Source organism: Protopterus annectens, chromosome 5.part0 (assembly GCF_019279795.1).
Source record: "Protopterus annectens isolate FY-2018-M chromosome 5.part0, PAN1.0, whole genome shotgun sequence".
NCBI lineage: Eukaryota > Metazoa > Chordata > Ceratodontiformes > Protopteridae > Protopterus > Protopterus annectens.
Genome location: NC_056735.1, coordinates 1,865,927,019 through 1,865,945,368, shown reverse-complemented (window position 1 = coordinate 1,865,945,368; position 18,350 = coordinate 1,865,927,019). Strand labels below are relative to the sequence as shown.

The window sequence follows — 18,350 nt, the reverse complement described above, 5'->3', positions numbered from 1 at the left end:
TTTTTACCTCTGATCCCTCATGTATCCTCCTAATTAACCTTATTATTGTATCAGGAAATGCAAATGCTTCCATTCTGCTACTAGTAAAACCCCCAGCTTACTCTGTTGAATGCTTTCCCTGCATTAAGACCCACCAACAGCAGCGGTATTTTCTTACATTTTGCTTCTCTCTGGATCATTATTCTAATATTAATGTTGCCAAACATTTGCCTCCTCTCTACTAAACCACATTGATCCCTATCTATCAATTTTGGTAACACCTTTGCCATTCTTTTACCCATTATAGATATAAACGCTATAATTATGGTTTAAATTTGAATTGAAGTGGTTCTTTATGATACTGGATCTGATGTGTCCTTACTTTCTGTAGGTATTACAGCCACCACAGCTTTTTTTTTCTAGGATGTTAGAAATTTTCCTCATTTTAAAATACTATTAAGCAAAACCTTCAGTATCTTTATCACTTTCTTCCTTCCTAGCTTCCAATCTTCCACCAGAACACCATCTAGTCGTGGAGACTTTCCTGCATCTTGGTTATACAGCACCATTTTTATTTCATCTCCTCCTGTCTTAACTGTTAATTGTTGAGACTCGTCTACCTCTAACTTGGCATATTTAAGTCTTCCATCAGTATTTCCATTTATGCTTTTCTTGGTTCCCCCACTTCTCTGATTTATACAAATTTTCATAACATTTTCAAAGTATCTCTAATACTTGTACAGGATCTGCAACTATTTTTGTTGTTATAGACTCCCTCAGTTTGGCAACAAGCCATTCTACTTTCTGTTGTCTAAGTCATTGTGCCAAGAGTTGTTATGGATGATTCAGTTTTGATACTTCTTTGGGCATCTCTTTCATGATGATGTGCAGCAGATACTAAAAGAGACAAGAAAAGCTGCTAAAAGGAAATCTTATATTACCAACCAGAGAAAGATTTTCTAGTACGTGTCTAGCTAATAACCAGGGTCCTAACAGGGATTATGTATAACTAGTTCTGAAATACTTGTGTGAGTTATTTTCCTCTGGCCTATCTTATTCCTGTTTCAAGGTACATCTTGCAGCCATTTCAGCATGTCTGCCCATCTCCGTTGCTTATTTTAAAGCTGTCTCGCTAAGTTAAACCCATTTAACATAGCGAAACAGTAAAAAGCAACAGAGATCTTGCTTTCTCTGTTGCTTTTGGCCACAGCTCTGATGTACTGCGTAGGCATGCGCAGTATATCAGAACTGCCGCGGACAGCTGCGGAAGGGCAGCAAAAAGGCATTATACAATGCCATTACTTAAGAAAAGTAATTATTTCTTTTCTTAAATAATGTCATAGTATAATAGCAATGTCATAGTATAATAGCAATAACCCACTTCTGGGTGTGGGTAATGTAGGATTTACCCACGGTTGTCCAAACCAAACCACGCCAACCGTGGGTAAATCCCGCATTACCCACACCCAGGCGTGGGTTATTGCTATAGTGGCATATTTGATTCTTAAATATGGAAATATGACCTTTTGTAAGTGGGTTTCACAGTCAGATTCTGACAGTCTCAGGTTGAGATTTAGAATCCTTCAGTACTGCCATATCCATTCAAATTTAGAGGACATTTTGAAGCAGGACAGTTGTGAGAGACCTAGAATCATCTCTTTCTTTCAAACTAAAATACAGCTACCAAAAATTCCAAACCCCTCAGTATGGAATAAGTGTTTCTTTATCGAAAGTGGATGAAGCTTTAGCCTCAAAAGTTTCACTAGGCATACTAATAACAAAAAAAAAATAATGCACCAGAGTGCAGAATAAGAAGTTTATTAACCACAACTGTTAGTCAGGTGCTTTCATTCTTTACAACTAAAAGAATTTCATCAGAGTGCAATAACATGTCTTAAGATCAATCTATTGCAACATAAATTGTCTTATGATAAAAAAAGATCTCCTTAAAAAAAATGCAAGTTAAAACAGTAGTACTTAAAGACTTGCCACTTAAAATATATATATTTGTCTAAATTTTGTTGCTTTCAAACCCTAGTGTATTATTAATTAATATATGGTAATTTAATTTGGTGGGGTAGCATTGAGGAACAATTGCCAATACATTACTCCCAATTCAAGTTTGCCCTTGCAGTAACCATCTCTATGCACCCAAGGTACCTACTCCAGAATAAAAAAAACACAAATTTCTTGAAATCAGTATATTCTTGATGCCTGCTGCGCATTCCCAGGGATGAACTGCATAGCCCTTTGCTGTTCAGTACTTGCATTTTACTTTGATAATAACTTCTGTCTATTAGTAAATGTGCATCTGTTTTCCATGTGGCTGCAATTTTTTTTGAAAATTATTAGTATTCTAGTAAAGTCTGTTTTTATAAATTAAATAATACTGTAGAGATTATTTAAAAAGGCAGTTAATTTTTGCTGCTGCTCTGATTTGCAGTTTGCATCTCGAGCATATTGTAGTTGCTTGCATTGTGCAATGGACAAATTCAGAAACTGGCTCTCAGTCTTCTGATAAAATGAAACTGTAGGCTGCACTGATCTAATAAGGGGACAAAATCCTCAATAAACCCTTTTTTACCGGGGCAAATAGAAGCTCTCCACAGTAAACCAAAGAAGTGACACAGGGTCTCCCTGCCCCACAGGGACAATCTCAATGACTTTCCTCTACTTCCGCTGACCAAGGAGCAAATAGAAGCTCCCTTGGGTGAAAATTATCTCTGTTTTCAGACAATTGGCACAGATTGACAAAGGACAAATGGATTTTGGACATTTTAGACCAAGGTTACAGGTTCCACTTTAATACCTTACCAAGAAAACAAGGCATGCCAAACCTACCACAAAACCAGAGGGCAGAGGCTATCAAGCAAATTTCTCTGCTTGCTCAGATCAAAGCAATAGAAAGAGTTCCACAACAAGAACAAGGCCAGGGGTTTTACTCAAGACTGTTCCTTGTTCCAAGAAAAGAAACTCAATGGAGACCAATACTGGATTTGTCCACATTAAACACTTTTCTCATAGTTCAAAATGCTGACTCTACAGCAACTCCTTCCCATGCTGGGCAAGGGGTCTTGGCTGATTACTCTGGACCTCAAGGAGGCATACCTGCATGTCCCTATCAGACACAGCTGCAGAAGATACCTCAGATTTCTTGCAGGGCCAGAGCATTATCAATTCTCAGCATTGCCATTTGGCTTATCTACTGTGCCCCGAGTATTCACAAAATGCCTGGCTTCAGTAATTGCTCATTGCAGGCTCCAGGGGATCCAAATTTACCTGCATCTGGACGACTGCCTCATACAAGCGGACGACAAATTGATTTTGACAAAAAACTTGAACTATGTCATACAATTGCTACAGGCTCTGGGATACACAGTCAACTTCCAAAAGTCAAGACTTCAGCCATCCCAGCAAATAACCTTCTTAGGAGCCAATCTAGACACAGCCTCTCAAATGGCTTACCCGACAGAAGACAAGCAAGAGAAGTTAACTCATTATTTCAAAGGTTTGGCAAAACTCACCCAGATGACTGCAAGGAGATTCCTACAGGCCCTGGGTTACATGGCATCCTGCATTCTCCTGATTCCATTAGCAAGACTACACATGAGAAAGCTTCAATGGTACCGAAAAAGCCTATGGTCTCAGCACAGCAACAACCTAGAGACAACCATACCACTCATTCCATGCCTACAAAAGGAATTCCTATGGTGGGCCTCGGTAAGCCAGGCAAACACAGGTATGTCATTCAAAAAACCTCAGATAACACAGACCATGACCACAGATGCCTCAGACCTTGGATGGGGGGCGCACATGGAGGGCAGATGTATTCAAGGACAATGGTCTCCAAAGGAAACACATCTGCATATAAACCAAAAGGAAATGCTGGCAGTAATGCATGCCATCGAGGCCTTTCGACAACAACTTCAGCAAGGCCATCTTCTGATACGGACAGACAACACCACTGTGATGTGGTACATAAACAAGCAAGGGGGCACCCATTCTTACCCCCTTTGCAGACTGACAATGAATCTTTGGGAAAAATCACTGTGCCTAAACATACAGTTACAATCCCAGTTTGTTCCAGGCAAAGACAATGTGCTGGCGGACAGCCTAAGCAGGAATTTCATAGATCCACACGAGTGGAGGTTACATCCAAAAATCTTCACACAACTCACCTCGACATGGGGCAGGCCAGAAGTAGACCTATTTGCCTCCCACCTCAACCATCATCTACAAAAATTCTGTTCAAGGACATATCATCCACAAGCTTGGAAAATAGATGTTCTTTCATTCAACTGGAACTCCCAAAAAATCTATGCATACCCCCCTCTGCCACTGATGACCACAGTATTACTAAAGATCAAAGCAGAGAGGCCCAAGGGGATCCTAATAGCTCCAGACTGGCCAAGACAACACTGGTATCCACTACTACAGAGCATATGTCACAACAAAAAGTGGGCCCTTCCCCAATGGCCCCTACTTTTGACTCAACACAACTTCAAAACAGTGCATCCCAACCTTCAGACGCTGCAGCTAACAGCCTGGGAGATTCCATGAATAACCTCAATCTATCTCTCTCCAAGGAAGTTCAGCGGATATTAACAGAAGCTCGAAGACCATCCACCAGAAAGGTTTACTTAGCAAAATGGAAGAGATTCAGCATTTGGAATACCAGCAAGGGACATGATGCATCATTATTGAACATCCCACTCATCCTGGAATATTTGGCAGATATGCTACAGAATGGACTCTCATATTCTTCCATAAAGATACATGCTTCAGCTATTTCAGCTAGATATAACACTGATCCGCCTGTGTTTTCACATCCTTTGTTAAGGCAATTCCTCAGGAATCAAGAACATTAAGCCACCAAGAAAGGCTCCAGTGCCAGCTTGGGACCTCAACTTTGTCCTAGAAAAACTGACTCTACCTCCCTTTGAGCCAGCAGCTTCAGTGGACTTACAATTTCTCTCATGGAAGACAGCTTTCCTGTTGGCAATTACCTCAGCAAGAAGGGTTTCGAACTACAGGCCCTAATGGTAATACCACCGTTCATAATCTTTCACAGAGACAGGGTCTCCTTAAGAACCAACCCTACTTTTATGCCAAAGGTGATATCTAGGGTTTCTTTAAATCAAGCTATTCACCTGCCTACTTTCTTCCCCAATCCTGAGAGCAAAGGGGAAAGACTGTTGCATACCTTGGACATTCACAGACAACTTTGCTACTACCTGGACAGAACCAAGACCAGTAGGAAGTCTGATCAGCTTTTTGTAGCTTACGCCCCTGGAGTACAAGGAAAAGCAATTTCCAAACAGACTATTTCAAAATGGATTGGACATTGCATCAGATTATGTTATTCCTTCCCTGGGAAGAATGTTCCAGCCAATGTCAGACCACACTCCACCAGAGCTACAGCCACCTCTACAGCATTCTTAAGAGGGGTGCCTACAAAAGACATTCTAGAAGCTGCTACATGGAGCTCCATGCATACATTCTCCAAACACTACAATCTCCCTTTATACTCCAGATCCAGAGCAGGCTTTGCTTCGGCAGTCCTGCAGGGTTTGATTGCCACACCATCTCTTTCCTAGAGCATTCCTCCTCCCCCAGCTAAGCTATGGTATTAAACCCATATGTTATGACTGCAGTTGCATTCTTGAAGGACATAGTACAGTTTTGTACCTACCATAAATGTAGATGTCCGATAGATATGCAACTGCAGTCGGATTTTCCCTCCCTCCATACCCCTCTATGCCTAGGGTCCACTCCTATCCCTGTTTCTCTTAGCTGGGGATATCTGTTATGGTGTATCTGTTTATTGCTTACTTATTTGTCTGGAAACCTGTTTTTGTCTTCCAATTTGATTACAGCCTTCCTTGGAGGGCACCTGGCATCTGGGGCAAGAAACACTGAAGAAAATGGCGTCGGCTGATGCTTATATACTCCAGCCGCTCTGACGTCGGAGAGAAATGCGACATCAGCCGACGTCGGACCCAGACTTTGGAATCCGGCCGACCGAGGGCTGCCTGAGGCAGGACAACCCATATGTTATGACTGCAGTTGCATATCTATCGGACATCTACATTTATGGTAGGTACAAAGCTGTACTTTTCTTATCTTTTGTTTAGTCTCTTCCCACATATCCTTAGCTGCCACAACCAAATCCTTTTTAACACATACTCCTAAATACTTAATTTTATCTTGTCCCCATTCTTAAGTGTATTGCTGAACCAATTCATGTGTGGGCACATAGTTGCAGCTACACCTTTTGTTTTATCTTCATTAATTTTATATCCAAAATAACTCAAACTGTCTCAGAATGTTCCACAATAGTGAGATGTCCTTTTCTATTTCTGTCAAGTAAAAAATAATATTATCTGCAAATAAAGCCATCTTTTCTTAATACCATACCATTTCTTAGTCTCTTATTTTCTTTGCCAGTGGTTCTAAACGTTATGCAAATAACAAAGGGGAAGGAGGACACCCCTGCCTGGTTCCTCTAGTAAGATAGAAGTCATCACAGAGGAACTTTTCCACTTTGGTTTTTACCTCTGATCCCTCATGTATCCTCCTAATTAACCTTATTATTGTATCAGGAAATGCAAATGCTTCCATTCTGCTACTAGTAAAAATCCAGCTTACTCTGTTGAATGCTTTCCCTGCATTAAGACCCACCAACAGCAGCAGTATTTTCTTACATTTTGCTTCTCTCTGGATCATTATTCTTCTATTAATGTTGCCAAACGTTTGCCTCCCCTCTACTAAACCACATTGATCCATATCTATCAATTTTGGTAACACATTTGCCATTCTTTTAGCCAGTATAGATATAAACACTTTATAATTATGGTTTAAATTTGAATTGAAGTGGTTCTTTATGAAACTGGATCTGATGTGTCCTTACTTTCTGTAGGTATTACAGCCACCACAGCTTTTTTTTTTTTTTTTAGGATGTTAGAACTTCTCCTCATTTTAAAATACTGTTAAGCAAAACCTTCAGTATCTTTATCACTTTCTTCCTTCCTAGCTTCCAATCTTCCACCAGAACACCATCTAGTCGTGGAGACTTTCCTGCATCTTGGTTATACAGCACCATTTTTATTTCATCTCCTCCTGTCTTAACTGTTAATTGTTGAGACTCATCTACCTCTAACTTGGCATATTTAAGTCTTCCATCAGTATTTCCATTTATGATTTTCTTGGTTCCCCCACTTCTCTGATTTATACAAATTTTCATAAAATTTTCAAAGTATCTCTAATACTTGTACAGGATCTCCAACTATTTTTGTTGTTATAGACTCCCTCAGTTTGGCAACAAGCCATTCTACTTTCTGTTGTCTAAGTCATTGTGCCAAGAGTTGTTATGGATGATTCAGTTTTGATACTTCTTTGGGCATCTCTTTCATGATGATGTGCAGCAGATACTAAAAGAGACAAGAAAAGCTGCTAAAAGGAAATCTTATATTACCAACTGGAGAAAGATTTTCTAGTACGTGTCTAGCTAATAACCAGGGTCCTAAGAGGGATTATGTATAACTAGTTCTGAAATACTTGTGTGAGTAATTTTCCTCTGGCCTATCTTATTCCTGTTTCAAGGTACATCTTGCAGCCATTTCAGCATGTCTGCCCATCTCCGTTGCTTATTTTAAAGCTGTCTCGCTAAGTTAAACCCATTTAACATAGCGAAACAGTAAAAAGCAACAGAGATCTTGCTTTCTCCGTTGCTTTTGGCCAAAGCTCTGATGTACTGCGTAGGCATGCGCAGTACATCAGAACTGCCGCGGATACCAGACAGCTGCGGAAGGGCAGCAAAGAGGCATTATACAATGCCATTATTTAAGAAAAGTAATTATTTATTTTCTTAAATAATGTCATAGTATAATTGCAATGTCATAGTATAATAGCAATAACCCACTTCTGGGTGTGGGTAATGTAGGATTTACCCACGGTTGTCCAAACCAAACCACGCCAACCATGGGTAAATCCCGCATTACCCACACCCAGGCGTGGGTTATTGCTATAGTGGCATATTTGATTCTTAAATATGGAAATATGACCTTTTGTAAGTGGGTTTCACAGTCAGATTCTGACCGTCTCAGGTTGAGATTTAGAATCCTTCAGTACTGCCATATCCATTCAAATTTAGAGGACATTTTGAAGCAGGACAGTTGTGAGAGACCTAGAATCATCTCTTTCTTTCAAACTAAAATACAGCTACCAAAAATTCCAAACCCCTCAGTATGGAATAAGTGTTTCTTTATCGAAAGTGGATGAAGCTTTAGCCTCAAAAGTTTCACTAGGCATACTAATAACAAAAAAAAATAATGCACCAGAGTGCAGAATAAGAAGTTTATTAACCACAACTGTTAGTCAGGTGCTTTCATTCTTTGCAACTAAAAGAATTTCATCAGAGCACAATAACATGTCTTAAGATCAATCTATTGCAACATAAATTGTCTTATGATAAAAAAAGATCTCCTTAAAAAAATGCAAGTTAAAACAGTAGTACTTAAAGACTTGCCACTTAAAATATATATATTTGTCTAAATTGTGTTGCTTTCAAACCCTAGTGTATTATTAATTAATATATGGTAATTTAATTTGGTGGGGTAGCATTGAGGAACAATTGCCAATACATTACTCCCAATTCAAGTTTGCCCTTGCAGTAACCATCTCTATGCACCCAAGGTACCTACTCCAGAATAAAAAAAAGAACACAAATTTCTTGAAATCAGTATATTCTTGATGCCTGCTGCACATTCCCAGGGATGAACTGCATAGCCCTTTGCTGTTCAGTACTTGCATTTTACTTTGATAATAACTTCTGTCTATTAGTAAATGTGCATCCGTTTTCCATGTGGCTGCAATTTTTTTTGAAAATTATTAGTATTCTAGTAAAGTCTGTTTTTATAAATTAAATAATACTCTATAGATTATTTAAAAAGACAGTTAATTTTTGCTGCTGCTCTGATTTGCAGTTTGCACCTCGAGCATATTGTAGTTGTTTGCATTGTGCAAAGGACAAATTCAGAAGCTGGCTCTCGGTCTTCTGATAAAATGAAACTGTAGGCTGCACTGATCTAATCATTGGTAGAGATTTGTATGACATTATTATTTTTTATTTATTGACATTATTAATTTTAAGTTTATTTGGTAATATTTTTTATTCTGTTTTTAGGTGACATTTGTCAGCAATTTACAAAGGAGATCTTTGAAATGTACCAGAACTATGCAGATTACAAATGCTGGAACTTCACAATTCTCAACTACACATCAGCTGAATATGGTATATTCTTGTGTTTTCAGCATACCCCACTATGCAAGTGATCTTTGTGAAGCACAGTTCTTTGAATTTTACCAAAACAGTACAAACTTATGTAGTGGGTTGCATATTATGAAATAATACCAGAATGGTATCAAAACCATGTTAGTCAATACTCATTTGGTTGGCAGTACTCTGTGCCTTTAATGTGTTTGTTTATTTTTTTTTATTTGTAAGTATACATATGTATATATATATATATATATATATATATATATATATATATATATTCAAATTCATGTTTGTATATTTTTACACAAACAGCTAAGCACGTTATGAAAAATATCATTGTGTACATGTATTTAAGTGTGAGTATGTATTTATGTATATATGTGTGTACATGTCCCCTACCTTTGATCAGATGTAAACAGGATGAGTTTTAAACTGATCAGGTACACCTCCCAAAGCTCCAAGTAGTGAATTATGTTCAGCATAGGCAATCACTGCCAGCATTGTTTCTATTTGTGCTCTGGCTTTTGAGATTTTTTGTTTGTTCTCTCTGGGTATGCAGCTCTACAATTAATAGTTAATATATATTTAAAGGAAAGCTCCAGTTTCCAGTATTGTTAAGATGACATTCAATGCTCAGAGAGTTTTGAGCACCTTTCAGTTTTATCATTTCCCTGCCATAGAACATGAAGATCACAGCATTTCCATTGTTGAGATCTCATATTGTTTAAGAAAGTAATTTGTCTCAGTTTGCTTGACATAGGTTAGACAAAACATCTGTAGTTTTTGAAGTTGGTTGCCACCTACAATTTTATATCATGAGACTGTCTTGCTGAGGTTGATAAAGGGTCATAACCAACTAAAGTCAAACTATTTTCCAAATCTTTGTAAGTTATACTGTAATGCTGTATAAACAAATTGCTACAGATCCTCATTTTGGCCAAAGAAATGTTGCTATTACCTCTTGGAAATTACAAATTTCAGTCAGTTACGATATAAAAAACTGACTGTTTTTATATCCTGTAAGTGAGCAGGAGATAGAAGGTATGGAATTTTTAAAGATGTGGTGACAGTTTTGTAGTATAAAAGTACATTTTCCAGTTGCCAAATATCTGACAGTGAAAGAAGAGTAAAAAGGAATATGCATATGTAACAGGTTCTCTTTGTAAATCTGAATGTGTGAGGGCACATACCATCTGTTCACAAACACTTAGGTGTGACTTCCCAGTAAATGCAGTGACAGTTATGTTTTAGCCTTGTGCACAGCACAAAGAAAAAAGTGCTACGTTGTCACACTAAAAAATTATGGTTAGAATGTTACTAAGCAAGGGGGTAGCAGTACAACAAAAGTAGTAAAATATAATGCAAGAAGACATTTGTGACTCAGTAAAATAAGAAAAATTGTCATAATGGCACAAATGTAAGAACAGACAGCTGCATATCATAGCAGTCTGTCAAGAAAGTGGTCCATTGTAAGGGTAGCGGTAACATAACTGGGATCCTGAAAGGAACATACTTATTTTTCAACAAGAAACATCTTTATTAATTTATCATGTATGACATGGGCTATGGTTATATTTATATAAATTAAAATAAACCATAGCTACACAATCTCAGTTGCAAACATTATACATTCCAAACCTTGCCAACACAACTGTAGCGGCAAACATTATACATCACTTTTAACATATCCAGTATCCAGTCATTGTTAGTCAACCATTACATAGCTCATTCAAATCCTGCCTTCTTTTAAACCTCATTTCTCCTCTGCATGTATTGATCCCACATTTCCATTTTTTTCCTATGTAATTTGTTCCTACCCTTTTCTAAAGATCCCAGTTCCAGTTGTTTTATCTCTGTTACTATCTTCGCGACTTCCAGTAAAGTTGGTTTAGACTTTGATTTTCATTTTCTAGTAATTGCGTTTTTGGCAGCCGTCATAATTAGACTCAGCAAAGTCTTACTAGTATCATAGCTCAAAAAAAAAAAATTCCCTAGTTACTTCTGCTTGCTCAACCAGCATCTCTGATAGACCAGTCTGCAGGGAATCTTTAAAGTCTGCCAAATCATTACACTCCCAGGAAATATGTTCCCAGTTACCTCTTTCTTCCCCATCACCCCTCAAACATTTGCTGTCTCCCTGAGGAAAAATTCTTTGAAGTCTGCTTGTGGTATAAAAATGACCTATGTATACACTTCCAGGCAAAGATCCTAAATCTTCTAGATTTTGTTGCATACTTGGGACACATATTCCCCGATTGTTTCTTTGTGAATTGCTTATCTAATCTCTCTTCCCAATCCTTCCTACCCTACTCTGATTGAGTCTTATAATTATCATGCAGTATTTTATATGCTGTACTAATTATTCCTTTCTTAGCGGCAACTTCTGTTCTAGATTCTACTAAAAACTCTACCAGTGCTGCTCTTTCATTTAGGACCCCTCTATTTCTTTATCTTTGCCTATACTTTGATAGCAATCCTTGATAATGGAAGGCAATCTCTAGCCTGCAGTCCAAATAAGTTCTTGGCGTCTTCCCATTCTATTACCTTTCCCTCTCTAGTTATTTTCTCCCAATACTTTGGCTCCTTTGCTAGTTTTCTCCAGTATATTCCCACCCCTCTTGCCTATTGTCTGTATCCCTAATTGCAGTCATCCCTATCAGCAGAATCTCCTTTCTCCATTTCTGTGTTGGCTTAGTTCTTAGAAGACCTTCTGCTACTTTACGAATATAATATTCTGTATGATTATTGTTGATGTTTTTCGTGTTTCACTGGTGCAGTCATTACATTTGGGTAATCTCCTGGCAGGTTGCCCTCAGTCAGCCTGAATAACAAAGTCTTGGGTCCTGCGTCGGTTGCTGTCTCTTCTTCCATGATGTCAGGTCTTCAGGGGTATAAAACATGCAGCCGATGCCATTTTAATCCGTCTTTCTTGCCATGCGGTGCCCGAAGCAGAAGCAGTTCGCAAGTGCCGGTCGGCCGACTCCTGAAATTTTCGTTTTCAAGTTTCAGAACCGAAGTCTTCAACTTAAGGCTAAGTACCCCGTTGGGGAAACTTTTTCTTGCTCCTTACCGATGTCAGTAAAAGTTAATAATTGTATTACTTGTGGGAAGCAAACACCTCATAAGGATTTTCATTTGTACTGTATTCCTTGCCTAGGCCCTGACCACAACGTGCCTTGTTGTCGGTTTTGTGCTAAATTTAACCAACGCACTCTTAAGTGTCGTATTTTTGCTTCTAAATATTTTGGCTCAAGATTTAACTATCCAGAAATGTTGTCGGTTAGCAATCCGACTACCGGAATCCACAAAAAACGCAAAGAAAAAGACATAGACAGACTGTCGAGGTCCAAAACCGACGATGAAGCTTCTCCTAAGCCAGTCGCCGGTAGACCGGTACTCAGTGAGGCGCTTTTACAGCCCCTGATGCCCGCTTCTTTTGATTCACAGGCCTCTACGGAGACCCATTCGGAGTCCGGTATGCCGCGAGATACTTCAAGTATTGAACCCACGGATGTTTCTCCCTTAGATGGGTCTGGAGCCACTGAGCAGGCACCGGCTTCTGAGAGTGTTTTTAGGCCTAAAGATTTGTATATTAAACCAATGCCATCATCAAAAACAAGGTCACAGCCAACTTCTTTGTCTAAAAACTGATGCATGGGCCACATGTTCAGGCCCCTATGCCTAAAAAACAAATTATCAAAATGGCTGAGGATTTAATTACCTTGATCAGGAGTTCCCAACCCCCTCCTGCTAAGGGGCCTAGGCAAGGCACTGATTATGAATTTTCAGATCAGGTTTTCATTTCTTCTGATTCCTCTTCTGATAAGGATTTTTCTATTCCACCTTATGAGGACTCTGATGCAGAAGTATCCATCCCTTCTGCTTCTCCTCCTGAGGATTTTTCTTTTGATGAAACTTTGCATACCTTAAGGGAACATTTTCATTGGGAGAGTCAGGATTTCTCAGAATCCAAAAAGAGGCTTAGGGATTTCCTTCTTTTTCCTCAGCATAGGCCTTTGGCTATACCTCCTGTTTTAGACATTGTTGATGATGTTTTCTCAGAATCCAGCATGGCTCCTGATTCCCTGCCTCTGGCTCCTAGTAAGCCAGACAGATATTACAGGGTTCCTGACTCCCACAAGTTTCTTTATAAAAACTCTACTGCTAACCCTGAAACAATTTCTCAGGGTCCCAAGGGTGTTAAGACTTCTACTGCTAAAAATCCTACCCCTTCTGATAGAGACTGCAGGGCGCTGGATAGATGGGGTAAGAAGGTTTACATGTCTGCAACCCTGGCAATCAGGGCTTTAAACTGTCAATTTCATACGCTTAAATATCAACAGCACGTCATGGGCTTACTGAAACAGAAAATGATGCTGATTTCTGACTGTGTGGAAAATAAAGAGTTACAGGATTTATTGCATTCAGCTGAACAAGTTGGAAAGCATACTTTGCAGTGTGGTTTTGATTCCTTGGAGGCCTCTTGCAGGGCCACCGTAACTGGATCTGTGATAAGAAGGCATGCTTGGCTCAAGGAGCAAAATCTGCCTGATCATGTTAAAGCAAAATTGTTGGATGCTCCTTTACAACAGGACAGTCTATTTGGTAATAAGGCAGAAGAAGTTTTGAAAAAGATGGAAGACAAAGCTAAATCTATGCAAACTGTAAAAGATTTCCTGCAAGTGCAGCCACCCAGGTTCAGTAGGCACTGGCCTACTAAGAAGTGGTCCTTTCCAGTACCCAACAGAGCCGCTCAGGTCAAACCCAGACATTCCAAAGGCTCCAGGTTTCAGTCACAAGGAACTTACAGAACAAAACAATGAGGTGCCTCCACCTCCAAATCTGGAAGTAGCAAGGCACCCCCTTCCGGTAAACAGTCTCAATGACTTTCCTCTGCCATTTCCAAGCACTTATCTTTTGGCAACCCCTTTGGGGGGAAACTAGCACTTCATGCACAAAATTGGCATCTAATTACACAGGACAAGTGGGTTTTAAATATAGTATCCCAGGGATACAGATTTCATTTCCACACGTTGCCAATTCCCAACGGATGTCCAGATCTGCCTCCATATCAGTGGGCAGAGGCCCAGAAACAAGTACTGTCCCTCAGGGATATGGGGGCTATTCAACCAGTACCAGAAAAGGAAAAAGGACAAGGTTTTTATTCAAGACTTTTTCTGGTACCCAGAAAAGACAAATCATGGCGTCCAATTCTGGACTTATCCATTCTAAATACTTTCCTGGACATTCCAAAATTCAAGATGCTGACTCTACAACAGTTACTGCCTATGCTGGGCAAGCATGCCTGGTTGATAACTCTATACTTAAAAGAGGCTTACCTGCATATCCCAGTCAGGGAATCTTGCAGAAGATACCTCCGCTTCAAAGCAGGCTATTTGCATTGCCAGTTCTCTGCACTGCCTTTTGGCTTATCTACTGCGCTCAGGGTTTTCACATAGTGCCTGGCACCAGCAATTGCATTTTGCAGACAAAGAAACATCCAAATTTATCCTTATCTGGACGATTGTCTAATTCAGGCACAAAACAAGGACACTGTTCTACAGCATCTGGCATTTGTAAAAAGGCTTCTTACAAGCCTAGGGTACCATAAACGAAAAGAAACCCCAACTGGTACCATCTCAAAGAAATTACATTCTTGAGTGCAAGCTTGAATACAACTGCCCAGATGGCTTACCTCATGCCAGACAAACAAATTCAGTTGATGACGTACTTCAAACAAGTGGCCACAAAAACCCAGCTATCTGCAAGACAAATTTTGCAGGCCTTGGGGTTCATGGCTTCCTGCATTCTACTAATTCCATATGCAAGACTGCATATGAGGAAACTTCAATGGTACCTAAAAAACCTATGGAGTCAACATTGTCACAGCCTGGAAACAATGATTCCTATCATTCCTTGCCTGCAACAGGAGTTCCTATGGTGGGCAGAGGCCTGTCACCAAAACAAGGGACTGTCATTCATTCCACCCCCTGCCACCCAAACCCTGACTACAGATGCATCAGATTATGATTGGGGGGCCCATCTGGAAGGGAAATGCATTCAGGGCAAATGGAGCCCAAATCCAGTGCATCTACATATCAACCAGAAAGAAATGCTATCTGTACAGAATGCTCTGCCAGTTTTCAAGGACTTTCTTCATCCAGGACAACTACTGATAAAGATGGACAACACCACAGTTATGTGGCACATAAACAAGCAGGGGCGTACCCACTCCTACCCCCTTTGCAGACTAGCCATGGCCTTGTGGAACACAGCCTTGACTTACCGAATACATCTACAAGTTCAATTCCTGCCAGGAAAGCAAAATACTCTGGCAGACGAACTAAGCAGAAATCTTATGGACCCACACAAATGGAAACTGGATCCACAAATCTTCAGCATGTTAACACAAAAATGGGGGAGCCAAGACATAGATCTTTTTGCCTCTCCCCAAAACTATCAGTTAGACAAATTCTGCACAAGAATTCATCACAAAAAAGCTTGGAAAGTGGATGCTGTATCCTTCAGCTGGAAAAACCTATCAGTCTATGCCTTTCCCCCTTTGCCTTTGCTCTCCAAGGTTTTACTAAAAGTCAGACAGGAAAAAATGAAAATGATTCTCATTGCTCCACACTGGCCTCGCCAACACTGGTACCCACTCCTACGCAATATGTCACACCTTCCTCCGTGGTACCTGCCTCAGACACCTTACCTACTGTCTCAGCAGAACTATCAAATTCTGCACACTCACCTCCAAACTCTGAATCTTGCAGCATGGCTAATCAACTAATTTCACCAGTCACATCTCTCAGTAAACCTGTGATGGATGTCATTTTGGAGGCAAGAAGGCCTAGTACTAGAAAATCTTATGCTGATAAAAGGAAAAGATTCTGTGCCTGGAACCAAGCACAAGGAATAAACACAGCAATGCCCAATATTCCTCAGATTCTGCAATACTTAACTGAGATGCTTCATAAGGGCCTATCTTTTTCCTTTTATAAAAATCCATGCCTCTGCCATTTCGGCTCATTACAATACAGAGCCTCCCCTCTTTTCTCATCCCCTGCTAAAGCAGTACCTCAGAGGGGCCAAAATTTTGAGACCTCCCAGGAGAGCACCAACTCCCGCATGGGATCTCAACTTTGTGCAGGAAAAACTTACCCTACCTCCTTTTGAACCAGCTGCTACTGCAGACACAAAATTTCTCTCTTGGAGACAGCTTTTCTTTTAGCAGTCACTTCAGCTAGAAGGATTTCAGAACTACAGGCCCTCATGGCAGTGTAACCTTTCATTATCTTTTATCCGGACAGGGTGGCCCTCAGGACCAATCCATCCTTTATGCCTAAGGTGGTATCCAGTGTGGCTCTTAATCAGACCATTCATCTGCCAACGTCTTTCCCAAATCCACAGCACAAGGGGAAGCGGATTCTGCATTCATTAGATGTACACAGAAAACTAAGATTCTACTTAAACAGGACAAAATCTCTAAGAAAATCTGAGCAGTTACTGGTGGCATTTGCTGCAGGGGCAGAGGGAAGGGCTATTTCAAAGCAGACTATTTCAAAATGGATAAGCCATTGTATTCGTTTCTGCTACATGCACCATGGTAAACCTGTCCCCAAGGGGATCAGATCCCATTCCACCAGGGCTGCATCTACTTCTGCAGCCTTTCTCAGAGGAGTTCCTACCAGACACATTCTAGAAGCTGCTACTTGGAGCTCAGTTCATATGTTCACCAAACATTACCATTTACCTCTCTTCTCTAAATCCAGAGCAGGCTTTGCCACTGTTGTCCTGCAGGGCCTTATAGCTGCTTCTAATGCTGTATAATTCCATCCTCCCAACCATAGCTTTGGGATTCTACCCAAATGTAATGACTGCAACAGTGAAACATGAAGAACATAGTACAGTTGTGTACACTTACCATAAATGTAGATGTTCAAGTGTATTCACCGTTGCAGTCTGGGTTACCCACCCGCCAGCCCCCTATTTCTCTCTTATTATACCTCTTCTTTCTTTTACTATGCTCAAAAGCCTTTTTGGTGTATTTGCTTTTAATTGGAGGTATATTTTTTGTGTTCTAAATTACATGCATATTTTTATATATATATATATATATATATATATATATATATATATATATATATATTTTGCTCCCCATTTGAGGGGCACCTGACATCTGGGGCAAGAAAAACTGATTAAAATGGCGTCGGCTGCATGTTTTATACCCCTGACGTCATGGAAGTAGAGACAGCAACCAACGCAGGACCCAAGACTTTGTTGTTCAGGCCAACTGAGGGCAACCTGCCATAGAGTACCCAAATTTAATGACTTCAACAGTGAATACACTTGAACATCTACATTTATAGTAAATGTACACAACTGTACTTTCTCCTTAAAGGTCTATATCCAAAATCCCACTATCTCCCTGTTACTTGAGCTTCCTCCCATTTCATCATGATCCCTTTCTACTTTGAATTAGAGTTTTCTGCTTGTGGTATGCATAGGAGCCTTAACTGTGTTGCTCTGAAATACCCCTTCAAATCGGGATATCTCAATCCACCCTGTTCATTTGGAAGAATAAGCTTATCCCACTTGACTCTTGCGTCTTGCCCTCACAGATAAAATCCTTCAGCTCTTTATTAATTGCTATCCACAACTTCTCCTCTGGTTGACAAAAATATGCCTGAAAGAGACTTCTTCTTCTTTCGGCTTTTTCCCAGTTAGGGGTCGCCACTCTGACCTGTCTACTCATGATTGGCAGTGGAGTTTTACGGTGTCGAGTTGCCAGCCTGGCCCCCAACCTTCCACAGAAGGCACACACATACACACACTCACACCTAGGGCCAATTTAGAGTGTCCAATCCACCTACAGCATGTCTTTGGGATGGGGGAGGAAACCGGAGCACCTGGAGGAAACCCACGCGACCACAGGGAGGTCATGCAGACTCCACACAGAAGGCACCCCAGCCGAGGATCGAAACAGAGAACCTCTTGCTGTGAGGCAGCAATGCTAACCGCTGCTCCACCGTGGCCACCCATGCCTGAAAGAGACTAAAGAGACTACTCAGAGGCGATCTCTGCTTAACAT

The 18,350-nt window shown here is 40.2% G+C and overlaps 1 protein-coding gene across 3 annotated transcripts in view; it reads left to right on the top strand.

Moving 5' to 3' along the window:
* MTRF1 (mitochondrial translation release factor 1) overlaps positions 1 to 18,350 on the top strand; it is a 793,430-nt gene that overhangs the window by 338,891 nt on the left and 436,189 nt on the right. For all 3 annotated transcript variants that reach the window (XM_044071697.1, XM_044071698.1, XM_044071696.1), the window contains one exon: positions 9,164 to 9,271. In XM_044071697.1, the coding sequence (XP_043927632.1) occupies positions 9,164 to 9,271 (108 nt within the window). The remainder of the gene's footprint in view (positions 1 to 9,163; positions 9,272 to 18,350) is intronic.